The sequence below is a fragment of the Peromyscus eremicus genome, chromosome X, assembly GCF_949786415.1.
Source record: "Peromyscus eremicus chromosome X, PerEre_H2_v1, whole genome shotgun sequence".
Taxonomy (NCBI): Eukaryota; Metazoa; Chordata; class Mammalia; order Rodentia; family Cricetidae; genus Peromyscus; species Peromyscus eremicus.
Genome location: NC_081439.1, coordinates 26,824,936 through 26,842,162, shown reverse-complemented (window position 1 = coordinate 26,842,162; position 17,227 = coordinate 26,824,936). Strand labels below are relative to the sequence as shown.

The 17,227-nt window shown below is 40.3% G+C and overlaps 1 protein-coding gene across 9 annotated transcripts in view; it reads right to left on the bottom strand.

The window, feature by feature from the left end:
• Reps2 (RALBP1 associated Eps domain containing 2) overlaps window positions 1-17,227 on the bottom strand; it is a 225,910-nt gene that overhangs the window by 124,915 nt on the left and 83,768 nt on the right. For 5 of the 9 annotated variants that reach the window (XM_059250895.1, XM_059250902.1, XM_059250904.1 and 2 more), the window contains exons 3-5: window positions 16,170-16,318; window positions 13,798-13,924; window positions 7,695-7,792 (exon numbers count right to left, since the gene is read on the bottom strand). In XM_059250895.1, the coding sequence (XP_059106878.1) occupies window positions 7,695-7,792; window positions 13,798-13,924; window positions 16,170-16,318 (374 nt within the window). The remainder of the gene's footprint in view (window positions 1-7,694; window positions 7,793-13,797; window positions 13,925-16,169; window positions 16,319-17,227) is intronic. The other 4 variants (XM_059250903.1, XM_059250896.1, XM_059250901.1 and 1 more) reach the window with 1 other exon arrangement.

Genomic DNA, 17,227 nt, shown 5'->3' with positions numbered 1-17,227 from the left:
AGTAGCCACTGGGGCTCTTCAATAGTCAGGACGAGCGTTCTTAGACAAGGGGGAGGGGGAAAGATTCAAAAGAAAGGTCTAAATCAACATGTGCATGTGTGTGTGGGACACACACACAGAGAGAGAGAGAGAGAGAGAGAGAGAGAGAGAGAGAGAGAGAGAGAGAGAGAGAGAGAGAGAGAGAGACCTAATGATGCCTCAAAATGAGTTCCTGAAACCCTGGGTGAGCTCTGGTGGTCCTAAGCTGCCTTGTAGGCCACTTCCGAAGCTAACCGGTGGCCGAGACAGTGCTTAGCTTGTTGTCTTTATGTGGTGACTTGCTTTGCTCTTTTTCCCGGCTCAGAGCACCAGCTCTCTCATGAGGCCACTGTAATCACTCCGGCTGGCCCCGTCCTAATCTTTCAGCCATTGTCTACACTCTGCTCTACTTATTTTGCCAGAATCCTGATCCAATCCACCCACAAATAACTTTCATAGCACACAAGAAAAGAAAAAACGATTATCTCAGTGCCACACTGGCCTCCCCAAAAGACTATTTCTTTTTGTTCCCATCAAAAGTATTACAGGAACAATTTACCTGTGGCACAAGCAATTCTCTCCTGACCTACGCCAACAACATTCTAACAGAGATTCATGAGTGTTTCTTTCTTTTATCATCCTTACATGTTTGCTTTTTCTCGTGAGAACTATTCCACAAGGGCTCAAGGACTAGGGAGAATTTGTTTCTGGCCCTGAGTATCTAAAGTGAACTCTCAGGGTGTTAGGGAGAAACATGGTAAAAAAAAAAATTGAGACTGAGTGGGAAACAAATATACAGCTACATGTAATAAATGCTTTTCAGTTCACAAACTTACATGAGCATGCTGCTAAAATTTGCTTCTGTACCAGTTTGACACAAAATTTGCAACAAAAATAATAGCTCCAAAACCCAAATGCAATGGCAGGCTTCTAAAAGACTCCAAGTTCTGTTGCCATCGTTTATCTAAGAAGAATGGTGATCAGAATGTGCTCCACAGCACTGTTATGCTCATCCCTCCAGAAAAAGACACTGTACAGCAAGCTTGGTTAGGGTTTCAAAAGTGGGGGTGGGGGGAGTTCAAATAGAAGATCATTGTGTTTTCATCAGATGTAGTTGCAAGGAAATTTCATTTGCCAAACCAGCATCCCTAAAGTTGGGTTTAAAAAATAAATGGCCAAACACCCTAATTGTCGTGCTAGAAACCCCATCCAACGACTGAGGGATCTGGATGCAGAGATCCATGGCTAGGCCCCGGGTGGATCTCTGGGAGTCCAATTAGTGAGAATGAGGAGGGTTTATATGAGTGAGAATTGTTGAGACCAAGGTTGGATAAAGCACAGGGACAAATAGCCAAACGGATGGAAACACATGAACTATGAACCAATGGCTGAGGGGTCACCAACTGGATCAGGCCCTCTGAATGGGTGAGACAGCTGATTAGGGGCGGGAGGGGGGAGAACAAGGGAATCTGTGGCTGATATGTAGAACTGAATTGTATTGCAAAATAAAAATAAATAAATAAATAAAATAAAATAAAATAAAATGCGAGAGGGGTATTATGAATGAATGAATTCAAGTGCACATGTAGACACACACACACATTCTATTTGTTTGGGTCTGCATAAAATGTTCTGGGAACATTATAAAAAAATTCTAGTTGCCTTGAAGATGGAAATACATAATGATCAGATTCCCATTAGTCTGATTAAGTTTCACTAATAAATATACAATTGAGCAATAAACTGTTTTTTTTTAAGTATGGAAAACTGCAAGCATCACATATACATGAGCACAGTAGGAAAACTCTCATACTTCCTGCTGTTCTGGAGGGAGAAAGCAGAGATGAATTCAGACAAAGGAGGCAAAAGTGAGATAAAGAGTAAAGTTTCTACTAGAGAATGCTGACCACCTGAGAAACGACCAGTGTGGCGAGGGTGAAGCAGTGAGCTGTTGTGGCCGAACAGGAAAGCAGAGACCAAATGACATGAGAGCCCAGGAGCCATGTTCAAAAATGTGCATGATATATATGGTAAGAACGAGGAGCAGAGTGACAAATTCTAAGTCAGTACAGGATGCGTAGCTAGGGGAGAGATAACTACATTTATTTTTAGCTGAACTTAAAAACATAAAATTTGTACATAATAATGAGTGCTATGTGGTGTTTCAACACATGTACACACTGCATAATATTTAAATCTCTTGCCTGTTAGTGTTTTTAAAATCTCTTTTGTTGCCAAGCATGGCATCAGTGCCTTTAATCTCAATACTTGGGAGACAAGGGCAAGCAGATCACTGAGTCCTTGGCCAGCCTGGCCTATATAGCAAATTCCAGCCCAGCCATGGCTATATGGTGAGAGCCTGTCTCGATAAAAAAAAAAAATCCAGTTTTGTCTGCAAGAGGATGTCAGCTAGAAGAAGGCAGGTTATGGGTTAATATCACAGATTCAGTGGCAGGAGATAATTGCCTGAACTGAGAAGTAAGGCAGAACAGACAGATAAGAGTCTGGCACATAAAATGGTCAGGAATTGGTAAGTGAATGGGAATAAGGGATGAAGGAAGTGTCAAAGACAATGACCAACTTTCTGGTTCATGGTAATGGGTGATGGACCCAGGAGAGCTGGTACTGTGATAAAGAACCATCAATTCAAAGTGACAGTGGGTCATCAAAGTAAGACTGTCTGGCAGATAGAGACACATCACCACCAGATTCTATGAGCTAAAGAACAACAGCGTGAGAAATGATTTCAAGGACCACTGCATTAGGAGTAGGCAGAAGAAGACTGCAAAGAAATTGCAGCAAAAGTAGCCACAGAACCAGGAGGGTAGGGTATCATGCACACCGATAATGAGAACATTCCAAGAAGAGCAGTGACAAAAAACAGCCAAGAAATTCAGTAAGATGAGGACTTGACCCAACATAGCTTCCAACAATCCTGGTGAGACACAGACTGCAGAGACAAGTGGGAGCAGAAGGTATAGCTGGAGATGCTATGCGGGCAGAATCAGACTCTACATGCAAGATGTCCAAAATAGCTTATGAAACATGAAAAACACAAATGGCCTCTGAAGACCTGATAACAGGTAAAACAGAAAAGAAGACTTTCAATTTCTTTGAAAACTCCCATCAATCATCCACCAAAATAGGTGTCTGAAATTTTAATGAGGAAAAAAATCTATTATTTAAACAAAAATATTAAGGAAAAAATACTGACCATTCCAAATTTTGGAACCTTAATTTGACATAAACACCTCCAAAATGCCAAGCCCATGGGCTACAATAGCACTGGCCATGGGTCCTAAGGGCCTCCCCTAGGACCCAGAATTCATGTCCCCTTCTAACTTTTCCATGGTGGTGGCAGTGATTTGGAGTCAGGGTATGCTGGCTAAGGCTGGGATACCCCTGAACTCCCGATCTTCCTGCTGCCCACTACTGTTCCCAGTTTAGGAAGTGCTGTGGACTCAAGCACCGGTTCTTGCTATGCTGGTCTGGCATTTTACCCACTGCACTACAGCTTCAACCTCCCACTGTAATTAAGCAGGAAAGAAAGGTCTGAATAGAAGACCACAAATGAAGCTAGAACAAAGAGAATAAACTGCCATCAGCACAGGAACATGGCACCATGAGGGGAATTAGTCACTCCAACAAGCTTAGCACTGTACCAAATAAATATTAATCCCCCACCACCAAGAACCTTCACTTCCAATCCCCTAATCTCCATGACTAATTCAAATTGGCATTTTGCTTTCTGTAACATGGAGTCCAGCCAAAGCAAGCTGACAGGCATAAGAAGGAAACCTAGGAGCTGAAGAAAAGAAAATACAGCAACCACGAAGAGCAGACTGCCATCCTGGGCAAGAAAGGCCCCTTGCTGTCATCCTGAACAGAAGGCCATGCTTCAAACAGGTGCTAGGAGAACAAACAAACATTAAGAGAATCAGACTGGCACACTGCTGGGATAGATTGCTAAGTCCACACCAAGATGGTAATGCAACAAAAAAGAGAAAGAACTTGCTCCAGGCCATGTCAAGCTGGACCTGGGCAGAACCTGTTTTTTTTCCTGTGCTTTCCAATAGTCAATTGTTGTCAAACACCCATACCTAGCCTCCGGTCTTCCCAAAACTCCAAACACATACAAACACAGAACTCTTGTTCATCTCCTCTAGGCTATCTCAAAAGCTCCATTCGTGATATTCAACACTGAACTCACAGCACCAGATTTTTCCTCAGCACCACTTTTTGTCCAGTGCTTGCTTGCTTAAGATGAAATCATCATCTCCCATCCAGTTCCCAGGCCAGTAGCTTGAGGAATGTGTCCAGTGTTTGAATTCTAGTCCATTCCATTTCCAGCTGTGATCTTGGGAAAACTCAATAAAGCATATACACCTCAGGCTTTGTCATCTAAAATGGAGGTTATAGTGTTACCCCCAAAGGCAGTTGTGAGCACTGAGTTAATATGCACAAAACAGTAAGTACAAGAATGTTTTTGTACATGTAGCTCTGTCTGCTTTCTTACCTGATCCCCATCCTTACCCCTTTACCTGGCTAACATCTCCATCTCTTCACACTTCAAATGTTATGTTACTCCCCAAAGAAGCCTTCCTTGGTTAACCTCTAAAGTACAGCATAATTTTCATTCACATCGTATACTATACCCATATGTTGACTTTGGGATGGCTTGGTTAATAGTCATCTCCTAAAATAGTCTGAAAGTTCCATGAGGGTGGGATCTAGTCATGGCATATCTCATTTAACATAGTATCAGGTACTTTACAGGTATTCATTCACTAAGTATTTGCCAACTGAAGGGTTCAAGAAACGTGCTTCTCAGCAGAAGAAAAATCACAGGACACCAATACAAATGAGAGTTCATGGCCTTGCTTCCAGGGATCTTGGTAGAAAGGGTCCCATAAGCCTCACCCTACCGCTCAGAAGTCAAAGATTCACTGCTAATTTGACCAGTGTTTCTACCCACTCAAGATTTCATCTCTACAGAAACAGAACATACTTTGCAGGAACCTGCAGTCCACACCTTAGAGAGCTTTGAGAGGAATCCCTTCAATCCCTCCCCTAATGCAAACATGCCTCCCAAATTTGTGTGATTCTAGTGTTTAAAGGCACATATTTTTATACCATGGGATCTCTAAAACACAGCCAAGTACTACATCTGGGGCTCAGCTGAAGAAACAACCTTCCATTCCAACTTGAGGGTAAAACTGATCTGTACTGACTGTAAAAGAGAATGTCTTTTTCTTTTTCTTTTCTTTTTTTTTTTTTTTTTTGAGTTAGGGACTTGAGTTTTAGAAGTTGACCTTGAACTCACTATGTATGCAAAAATGACCTTAAACTCGACACTCCTGCCAGTATGTTCCGCAAATAACAGACTTTCAAGAATAGTTTTGGGATGAGTATGTAGTGGAGTAGTAGAGTCCTTGCCTGACATGGGCAAAGCCATGGAGTCCATCCCCAAGCACCAAATATGCACTCAAATACACACACACACACACACACACACACACACACACACACACACACACAGAGGAGGGAGGGTTATAACATCTAATGTTCATGATACAATCTAGCCTTCTTGTAATATGGGACTCTAATGTTGAGCTAAGTGTTTAATATGCAGACTCTGACACTGAACTTTACTAGACTCAAATTCAGGTTCTGTCACATACTAAGTATGAATGAAATCTTAGACTTGATGCTTGACCTCAGTAGTGCCTAGAGCCATCCATCTATACTAATAGAGACAGCAGTGCCTAGAGCTTATGGTTATAGAAAATATTACATATATCATATATGGTTTAATTACTATCTTTTAGAGAGTTCTTTGTAAACAGAGCACTGCTTTAAGATCAAGTTCTGTGCCATGTCTAACAGTGTCCTATGCCCAAAAGGCATCCACTGAATGAACTGCAGGATCCTCTTCAGACTGTTTATTCTCTTCCAAACTAGCAGCCCACTTCTTTGTGGGAGTATCTGAGTCCAATCTTCTATTTTGAGTAGATCTGCCTGTGCAGAAATGGTCCTTCTTCCTGAGTTCCACAATTGAAATGTTATACAAACTCCCACCCACTTCCTTTTGTCTTTCATGTTAAAGAATAAACCTAACTTTTTGATAGTTTCTCTCATGTACATGTACACACACACACACACACACACACACACACACACACACACACCTGTCTTTTTTTTTTAATTTTTATTTATTTATTTTGGTTTTTCGAGACAGGGTTTCTCTGTGTAGTTTTGGTGCCTGTCCTGGATCTCGCTCAGTAAACCAGGCTGGCCTCAAACTCACAGAGGTCCGCCTGGCTCTGCCTCCCGAGTGCTGGGATTAAAGGCGTGCGCCACCACCGCTGGCCTGTCTTTAATAATATACTTTCCCGACAAAGGAATTTAGAGATACTATACAAGACAACAGCTATGGACAGAGGAAAAAAATCAGAGCTCTTTATCCAAAGGAAAACACTGGAGAATTAGAAGCTGAAACTATCTAAGCTATGGTGTGACCAGAAGAAACTGATTATCATTATACCTGTGCCATAATATTTTGTATCTATTACATGCAAAAAGTAGTAGTTGCTTATAGTTACAGACCAATTGCTATCCATATGGCATTGTCTGGGGCACCGAGAGAATACAGAACAAGTGCAGCCTTCCAAACGCTTACCACATAATTGGAGACACACAGCAAATAGAAAACAGTTAATTAGGCATTAAATGAATAATAATAAAGAGGAAGGCAAACACGAGACAAGCTGTTCTAGGAAATGTGAAGGTCTCCTGGAAAAGGTGCTCCATGATTAAATAGATGAAGGGGTGGGGATGCTTTAGACACACTGAGGATCAAGAGCCAACCTCTGCTTTATTCTAGAGACTGAAAGGAGATAGAAACAGGGAAGATTTAAGAAAATATCCAAGCAAAAGAGAAAAGTGTAATGTTTGAATGATGAGGTAGTTTTATACCTTTCTCGAAACAAAATAGAGAGTGATCAAAAAGCCATGCTCCTCAATAGAAGACAATGAAATACATCTGACAGGAGAGCAGAAGGATGGATGACTTAGGAGGAAGAAGACAATCAGTATGTAAGGATGTGGGCGACAGGAAAGGGTCATGGAGGAGATACAAAGTACGGTATATATATGAAATGTTAACAGTGAAGCCAGGCATAATGACCCATGCCTGCAATCTCAGCTCTTAGAAGGTGGAGACAAAAGGATCAGCCTCAGGTACACAGGGAGTACACACTATGGTGAGACCCTGTCTCACCCAACCAAAAAAAGAAAAAAATGTTAAAATTAAGCCCATTATTTTGTATGCTAGCTGTAAAATAATAATTTTAAATGCCATTTTTCTTCCAGGACTTTCTTTATAAGAGTTGTTTTTATTTTTAAGTATGTGTATGCATGTGTGTCTGTGTGTGGGTATATGAACATGCATGCAGGTACCTAAGGAAGCCATAAGAGGGTGTTGGACTCCCTGGAGCTGGAGTTACAGGTGGTTGTGCGCTGCCTAATGTGGATACTAGGACAAGAACACTGATCCTCTGCAAGAGCAGTAAATGCTCTTAACTGCTGAGCCATATCTCCATCCCTAAATGCCATATTTCTACAGTACAAATTTTCTCCAAGTTCTGTCACTGACGTAGGTCCACATCATCACTTACCCGAATAAGAGATGCCTGACGACGAAGTGGTTTGGATACTGGAGCCTCTGATGAGGATCCTTCAGGCTGGCCAATGGGCTGTCTAGTTTCATAAGGACCTGAAAAACAAGAGAGAATGCTAGCAGGGTACACAAATATTCTACTCCAAAATTATTATTTCACATTCAAACTGATGTAGCATGTGCTTTTCAAGGAAAAGGTAAAAAAGGAACTGGAGTGTATACTCCAAGAGCTACCTGAGACTCACAAATCCTGATCTGCTTGCCTCCATAATTTCACTAAACAGTCTAAAGACATCTAGCCAATATCATGACAAGACTAAAAAAAAACTCAAATCAGGTTAAGATTAGGAATAAAATGAGAGAGTAAAACAGTGAGAGCCTCAATGAAATTTAGAAAGAGTGAATCAATAGCTAGAAATGTGCCACATTACAAGTATTCATTTTTACTCCTGCTTCTTGTGATATTTTGGACCATGCTCTGAAGTGGCGGGGCTCATTTTTGTGTTCCTTCGTGGTTTTGAAGGATGTGACTTTAGCCTAGAATCAATACTGGCTGTAGGTCAGAATTAAACAAAGGCCTAATTTGAATAATCAGCAGCTCTAGCCATATAAACTGCATCTAGGAAATGGTGGTACTTTGCCTGGTGGGCTCTTTTGACTTCCTTCATCTTTTCTTTTGTGGGATCAAAACGGAAGCATGCTGTGGATTATTCCCATTGAAACTTCTATCACTTAAAAAGCAATGAATTCAAATAGCAGTTTCTCCTTACTAATTTCATGCTATATTCAAACCAAATTTACATTCATTTGGGGAGAGAAACGTAAAAGGGAACCATAGCCTTGGATTAAAAACCAAATGAATTAGCAAAGGAAAAACTCAACTGTGCATCAAGTAGAAAACTCAGATATCCAGAACAGTTTTTCCCCTGGTTGAATGTGTACATTTCATCCCTCCCAATTAAGTACAGGAACTACACTATACATTTTGGAAGGGCTGGAGAGTGCACTGCCTATTTGAAGTTGGCCTAATGCTTATATACATCATCTATACCTATTAAAAGGTATCATTTTATTTTAAATGTTTGGATGTTTTACCTGCATGTTTGTCTCTATAACATGTGTATGCATGGTACCCACTGAGACCAGAAAAGGACACTGGATGCCCCAGAACTGGAGTTATGGACAGTTGTAAGCTGCAGTGTGGGTACTGGGAACTGAACCTAGGTCTGCTAGAACAACAGTTAGTACTCTAAACCAATGTGTAATCTCTCCAAACCCAAAAGGTATCATTTTTGTTTGTTTGTTTGTTTGTTTTTTCGAGACAGGGTTTCTCTGTGTAGCTTTGCGTCTTTCCAGGAACTCACTCTGTAGCCCAGGCGGGCCTCGAACTCACAGAGATCCGCCTGCCTCTGCCTCCCGAGTGCTGGGACTAAAGGCATGTGCCACCACTGCCCAGCAAAAGGTATCATTTTAAATAAAAAACTTTCTCTGCAGTCCATATTTATGAACTCTTTCAGTAGGAAAAGAAAAGAATTTCCTCAAATTTTTATTTTGCATTGAAGATTTTTTAAAACTTAAGTTTTCTGAAGGCTGGAGAGGTGACTTAGTGGTTAAGAGTACTGGTTCCTTTTTAAGAAGACTCAGGTTCAATTCTGTGGGAGCCCAAATCACTCAGGGTCAGAGAATCTGAGCTTGCTTTACCCAGCAGGGCTGCATAATGAGATGATTTGGCCATAGACATGGTTACCAGGTGTTTGGAAGGGTCTGCACTTGGCTGTACAGTGTGCTTTGATCTTGCAAGGGGGAGGTTTTTTGCTGCTCCTCTTGGCATATTACAAACAGCCCTTTTGAATAAAGTACTGGGCAGCAGCTGGGTATGGACCGAGGGCCCTCCCAAAGCCATCCTGTGTCCCTGTCTTCCTCCTTGTAGTCTAGGTCTTTCTATCTAATATTTCCTCATTCCTCTCTGCTCCACCCAAGAACCCTTCGATAGGTGGGAACAGGTCAGAGCTGGACTCCAGCAGACTCCCACACAATTCCCAGCACCCACATGGTAGATCACAACCACCTATAACTCCAGTCCCAGGAGATCTGATGCTCTCTTCTGGCCTCCACCCACACTGCATATATTTGGTGCAGATACATACAGGCAAAATACTTACACACATAAACTAAAAATAAAGATTTTTATTTTATTTTTTAATAAAAAATACGTCTTCGGGCTGGAGAGATGGCTCAGAGGTTAAGAGCATTGGCTGCTCTTCCAGAGGTCCTGAGTTCAATTCCCAGCAACCACATGGTGGCTTACAACCTGTAATGAGATCTGGTGCCCTCTTCTGATATGCAGGGATACATACAAGCAGAACACTGTATACATAATAAATAAATCTTTTTTTAAAATGTCTTCTAATTATTTTAGATGACAAATCTAGTTATAATTTATATATGCTTCCCTATTTAAATGTATCCAATTCATAATATAACCCCAAAGAAAATTAATATGAACTCTGAACACTAAAATTCAACATTATTATAAAAATAAATTATCTTCTTTATTCTACAGAATGCCAAAAACAAGTATATAAAAAATGAGTAAATGTATTGCATATTTATTATTCTATTAATCAATAACCAAAATATTTTTAAATGATTTTACTATCTGTAAAATAAGTTTCCAAGTCACAAAAACAGGAATGCTATTCTTCACTCCTTCTATTTCCAGAACACATAATAATGACCTCACCAATATGGTAGCAAGACAGTTAAATAAGACAGATAAATATAACCAGCTCCAACAGAAAGGAGAAATTATCACCCAAAATGAAACCATTTCTCATCTCTGTGGACTAAAACTTTGAGGATTTAAAATATATAAATATATAAACTGCTTCTTCTTTCTGTAGCCTACTTCTAAATCAAATTGGGTAGAGAGCAGAGGCGACTGTTACAGAGCCATCTTTAGCATAGTTTGATCTTTTTCAAATAGAGAAGGTACAGCAATAGCATGTCAAGAACACCAAACTGGCCAGACATTGTGGCACACACCTGTAAGCTTAGCAGGCAGGAGGCCAGACCGCTGCTCATGAGACCCTGAGAGAGAAAGAAAGAGAGGGAGGAAGGAAGGAAGGGAGGAAGGAAGGAAGGAAGGAAGGAAGCATTCAGACTCACATCTATTTTATGTTTCTTCCTAGCAACTAGAACACAAAATTATAACACATTAAAATATCTAAAAGATTGCCTAGCAACGCATTTAGTGCATTTCAGAACCTACTAGGAATAGATACAAATGTAAATACCACAAAAGAAAAATTCATAGAGAGCATGTAACCCAAGTCTTCAAAAGTAATTTTTCAAATTGTGGGCAGGCATTGTCCTCTCATATGATTTTTTAATAATCATTCCATGTTGATAGAACCACATTAAACTCTTCATACCAACTGAACCTTACCAAAAGGTTTTAAGCACAGTAAGCTGAAGCATGGCTAGGATCCTAGTGAGCTTCATGAGCTCTAATGAAACCCATGGACTTGGGCTTCCCGTAAGAGAGAGGGTGTGTCTACCACCCAGAGGAGACCCTCCAGCTCAAATCCCTCACCTACAGGGGTCTTAACATGGAGAGACAGAGGTATTTCACCAGCCAGGCTTCAATGGAAACTCAGCTACACAGGAGCTTACATTGGAGAGGCAGATTTTCCTCTCCTACTATGGGGAAAGGCTGGGCTGGCCAAGGCTGCCTGTGACTGAATAAGTGGGTATCTAAATCAGTCATATATCTAAGAGGTGTGATCAGTTTAGCTATATGAGCAACAGCTGATAATTAGGCTAGCATCAATCTGATCTCTAGCTTGCTCCTCAACTGAATCTACACTCAGAAAAAGGGTACATTACTTATTGTTTAACTCTCTTCCTTCCCAAATAAAACCCAAATACACAAACCAAAGAACCCTTCAATTCCTTTACAAGAGGTTTCATATGGAAGCAGACACATCATCTTTCTCCAAGGAGAAGATTATTTTTTTTAAAACCCTAAAGATTTCATCACTCTGAAGTTCAGTATCAAAGTGGAACTGTGACTGTTTTTACATACCTACCCAAAAATTCTACTCCAAAGTGTCAGAGAAATGACAACCTAAGTCACAAAGATATTCATGAACAAATATTTACGGTATCCTTATTCATAATAGCCAAACACTACACATTACCCAAATGTTCATGAACAGAAGATTAATGGTTATTAATCCATGATTATTCATGCAATGAAACCTACTGAATAATAAAATAAAAGGAACTGCTAATACAATGATACAAATTTTGACTCTTATATTGAGGGGAAGACAGCAGATACAAGTACAATTATTCTGCATGTTTCCTTTTGCATGAAGTTCTAGAAGAAATAAAACTGATCAACAATGATAAAAATCATTACAGTGCTACCTTTCAGGGCAGGAAGTAGCTGGGAAGAGGCATCTGCAGTACGAGGGAATGTTTTTTATCTCAGGGATAGCTAAATGAGTATATCCATTTGTTAAAATTCAAAACTACTTAAAATATGTGCATTTCATCATACCTAGATGTTGCCACTTTAAAACAAGTATGAAAAGGAACGAGGGCATACAGAGCCTGGGCATCGACTCCTCGGAGTCCAGAAAAGAGGGAAACGGGCAGTCTCTTCAGTGCTGCAGGGATGGCAGCCCACTTAGGATATGATGAGAGAGGGTGGGGCAAGAAACAGAGGACACAAACAAGGACTATCAAAGGTAGAACTTAGTGATAGGCTGACTTAATAGACCACAAATACATTTACCTATGAACTAAGCATTAATTTCCAAGCCCAAATTAGATTTGAAATAGAAGAAACAATTCCCCTTCTTTTAAAAAGGCAAATTATACAACAAAAACTACAAGAGGAGAATGAAGCCTTCTCAACTCTGTGTAGTTTCAGACACCAATGAGATAGCCAATTTTCAGAATGATCTTTTTTTAACTATCTATTAGGAACACCAACTTGCATTGCATAGAACGTAATTTCCAAATGAGTTTACACTCCTTTTCCCACTGAATCCTTCTAACACCCTCATCATTGCTTTAAAAGAAAAACTGTGGTTCAGAGAAGCTCAATGGCTTGCCTAAGGTCATGCAGGGTCCTCCCGAAGCCAACCTCTGGTTCTAACCCGAACCTCTTTTCATCACGTCCGACCTGCTTCTCTCGGCAGAAGGACAGCCCTCTTTAGTTCAGCCTAGCATATCTTTGTATTTCTGTGACCCTCTAGAAGTCACCATCTTTTTTCAATGCAGCAGAATCCTGCAGAAACTGGGTCATTTCCACCACATCCCACAAAATGGGCAGGGGGCTAGAGGCCATTGCACTCTAGAATCCATTAGACTTGTCATATCCGAAACTAGAAGTGGGAAGCACAGAAGGCAAGGTGCTGCAGTGGATTTATGGAGCCTCACACATTGCAGTCTGGGCAGGCAACTCTGCAAGTCATCCTGAGAACCAACTCTCATATTTTACCCCTGAAATGACCAGAAGAGCATAGATATGAGCAAGCAGACAGCCCCATAACTGTGCATGCTGCATGATTCTCAGCAAAACGCTACCCCAAGCATTTCCCTTAGCCTTATCCTAAAACATAAAAGCTCAATATTTTCATTTCTGTCTCTGGCCTTTAAAGATTGGATCAGCTCTCTTGCTTTTGCATAGTTATATTTTAAAGAATTTTCATAAAAGCAATTATTGAGTAAATATGTTTAGTGTTCTTGCAGAAGGGAATAACGATTCTCAAAAAAAAATGCAAACCCTTAGCATGCTACACTCCTTTAATGAAATTTGTGTATGAAATATTAAATCATTTAAATAGTTGTTTACAAGTCTAAAGACCAACCAGTTTCCAGGCTAAGAAACAAAGCATTGCTGAGATATGCTTAATTTCATTTTTTAAAAAAAACTTTGCTTGAGAATATAAAATGAAATTGAGCCATGTTTCTAAAGACAAGAGTAATTAAATCAGGAAATTAAGCAGCTGGTGGCACTGCTGCCTGGTAGATTAAGGAGACTCTAAGACATTGCCTATGACAGCTGGCCCCTGGTCGCCTCTTACCTGAATGCATCTGTTCTGTGCCGATCCGCAGTTTGCTGTAGCCATGGCTCAAGGACACCCTCTGATAATGAGGCGGGGAAGAAGGAGGGGAGGCGAGGGGTGACATCGTGGGAGACTGTGTTTCCTGCTTCAAAGAACCAGAGCAGAGTTCAGAGGCAACCACTGGAGAAACCTGGCATTCTGAGCTGCAGTTTAAGAAGCAAAATGTGACTCTGCGGCTGGTGACCTGGCTGATTTAACAACCGGGTAGAAAGGTTTCCTCAAAAATGCAGCATAGCAAAAGAGTAGTATTGAGGATTTAAAATCATTAGTTCTGTGCTATCTAAATTACTAATACCAGCCTGAAATGCTTTCAGTTAGTCCAACAGTATTTTCCTTTGAGAAATGAAAGGCACTGATCACATAAGAGAATATTTATAGCCCTCAAATGTGGACCGATTCTGTTTTCATTCAATTAATGAATTAATGAGTCTTCCTCTAAGACTCCTATTTATTGAATTTATATTCACCAAGTATAAATCCAGAATATGCGATATAATGTATATTTTCAATGTTTAATAGTGGGTATTCTTGGCGCTTACTATACAAAATTAAATCTTGGGGAAGTTGCTTGTTTCATATGCAAAGACTTCAGAACATAGCCATCCCATCTAGTATACTACAAAATACTAAGATGAAGTCTTCATAGGTAAAACTATGAACCTGATACAGGACTCTAGGGCAAATAACAGCCTGAGCCTGCTACTGCCTTTTGTCCTTTTTTTTTTTTCCACTACCAATAGACTGTAAGTATAGGGTACCCAAAAAACAAGGAAATGGTGCTTTTCTAACACAGAGACTATATCGGTTTCTTTAATTTAAAAACAAACATTCAATCTGAGATAAGAGACTAGACTTGGGCCGGGCGGTGGTGGCGCACGCCTTTAATCCCAGCACTTGGGAGGCAGAGCCAGGCGGATCTTTGTGAGTTCGAGGCCAGCCTGGGCTACCTAGTGAGTTCCAGGAAAGGCGCAAAGCTACACAGGGAAACCCTGTCTCAGAAAAAAAAAAAAAAAAAGAGACTAGACTTGGAATCTTCCAGAAAATCTGCCACTGTGGGACAGTGAATCCTCAGCCCTCTCTAAATGCTGGTGTAAACACATACCAAAGTATACTTAGTACAAATTCCTATGTCTCTCTAACACACCACTTAAATGACTAAAGCAACATTACATGGAGTTAACAAAATGAGCTATGCCTCTTTCAACTATAAACATAAAACTCAGGCCAGGCATAATGAAGCACACCTATAATCCCAGCATTCAGAAAGCAGGAAGACCATGTAAGTCTGATGCCAGCCTGGGCTTTACAGAGAAACCCTGTGTCAAAAAATAAAAATAAAAAATAAACCTGCAACCTTGAATATCCAAGACCATCAAAGCAAACCATGTAAGTTATTTTCTAGTATAACCCTTTAATATTTACTGCATTTTAAAAACATCTTGATTCAATTCTTCCTAAAATACAGCATGTTCCTTTACCTTACAGAAGATAATATTAAATATAATCCAACTTCTCTCTAAGGCTCTTTTATCAGAAGCATGAGTTATCTCATGATGTCCTTGGGATTTCCTAATATGAAAACTGTTTGTCTCTTCCTAAAAGGCCCACTCTAATGGCATCGTTTTGTCTTTATTAATCACCACCTGATGACTGCAATCAGTGGCCTGATTTTAAAAGTCCATCCTCCATTTCTGGTTCCAAGCCTGCTAAGTGGGTAATAGCATTTACTGAGATGCCATTCCACATGTTTCCCAAGAAAGGATTCCCTGGTAAAAAAGAGTTTGGTAAACAGATCTCCAGGTCTCTTTACAATAGAACCTGCCTGTCGATATGCACTCTTAATTTCCAAGGCTGATGACTTAGTCTTTCCCCTATGAATGGGACATGAGGACATACTTTCCAAACATGTTTAATCAGAGAATTGTTTGGGGATTCTTTTTGGAAGGGAACACTTGCTAACTTCTAGAAGTTACGCTTCTTCTCTTTGGTTTTAGCTTTGTTGTTTGTTTCCATGTTGTTTTAGAAGTTACATGTCAACGAACCTATTTAGAAAACCATTGACCTAGAGAAATCAAATAAGTGTATTAAATCAACAGCATTGTTTGAGGCACAATTCTATACTAAGGCAGATTCTAAAGGGCCAGTGGGTGGCTAGCAGTAATTCCTATGTGTCAGCTTCTTGCTACAAGAAAACTTTCCTGGCTCACTTCCAAATCTGTAATTGTGTTCCAGATGGCAAGATTTGCTGGGAGTTTGGCAACAGACCAGAAGCTGTACTCCATGAGGCTTCACGGTCAGAATTGACTGAACATGCCGAATCACACTCTCACCTGTTTATCCTCATCGTCCATTCTTTTGAGGGAATTTTTCTCGGTGGTTAAGTATGGAATCTGAACCTTCTTTCCGTGCAGCTCAGCTGGGTTCCCAAACCGTATCTCACCATCACTCTTTGACATCACAAAGCGAGGCAGAGGCAGTTCTTTAGAAGCAGAGGCAGAAAGGCTTAAGTGAGGCTATATCTTAAAACTGCAAAAAGGGGAGCTCAATGGCCAAAAAGAAATCAATTTTTGAGGGAAAATTTCAGAGCACTAAATATAGTTTAAATTTTAGTTCAGGCACAATGCAGACGCCTATAATAATGTCATGAGGAAAAACTGTAATGCTTAACCAAGATATTCCAGCTTAACATTTTCCATACTGAACAATCACCACAGAACAAATTCAGGTTTGGGACTATCTCCCACTTGATCCTGCAGAAAAAGGATGTGAATTTTATCAAAACAAGAGGCAATGATAGCCAGCAAAGTTTATAAATGCTTAAATACACCAGATGCAGGGTTAGGGGCCTGCAAATACCAACCCATCTATCTTCACGGCAATTCTATAAGATAAACTAGCATTAGCAACTCCCTTTACAGCTGTAGAAACTGGTGTGGGAAAGCTACATAATGTCCCCCAGGACCACACAACTAATCTCTGGGTAAGACACGGTTTGAACCCAAGCAAACTGGTTCTTAAGAGCGCCCTACACTAATGTCCACCCCCTTCCTGGGGGCAACTTACTGGGTTGAATAGTTTCCTACTCAATATAATTCTCTTATGAGTTTTCACACTCAATCTCTGGTTGCCTGTTGATAACATAATGAGGAAAGTGTTATGAAGTCAGATCAATTGCTCTAACATTTACACAGATTCAAGACAAAACCATTGGCCACTCACAGTGTGACAGAGATCTGTCTGGCATATTTCCTTATCTTTCAAATTCTGACAGAACTATTCTGGAAACAGCAAGTCACACATAAGCACATGACACAAAGATCGACACAAATAAGGATAATATTGTGGATTAGGCATAATGATTTGCATCTGGAGCCATTGTTCAGGATAA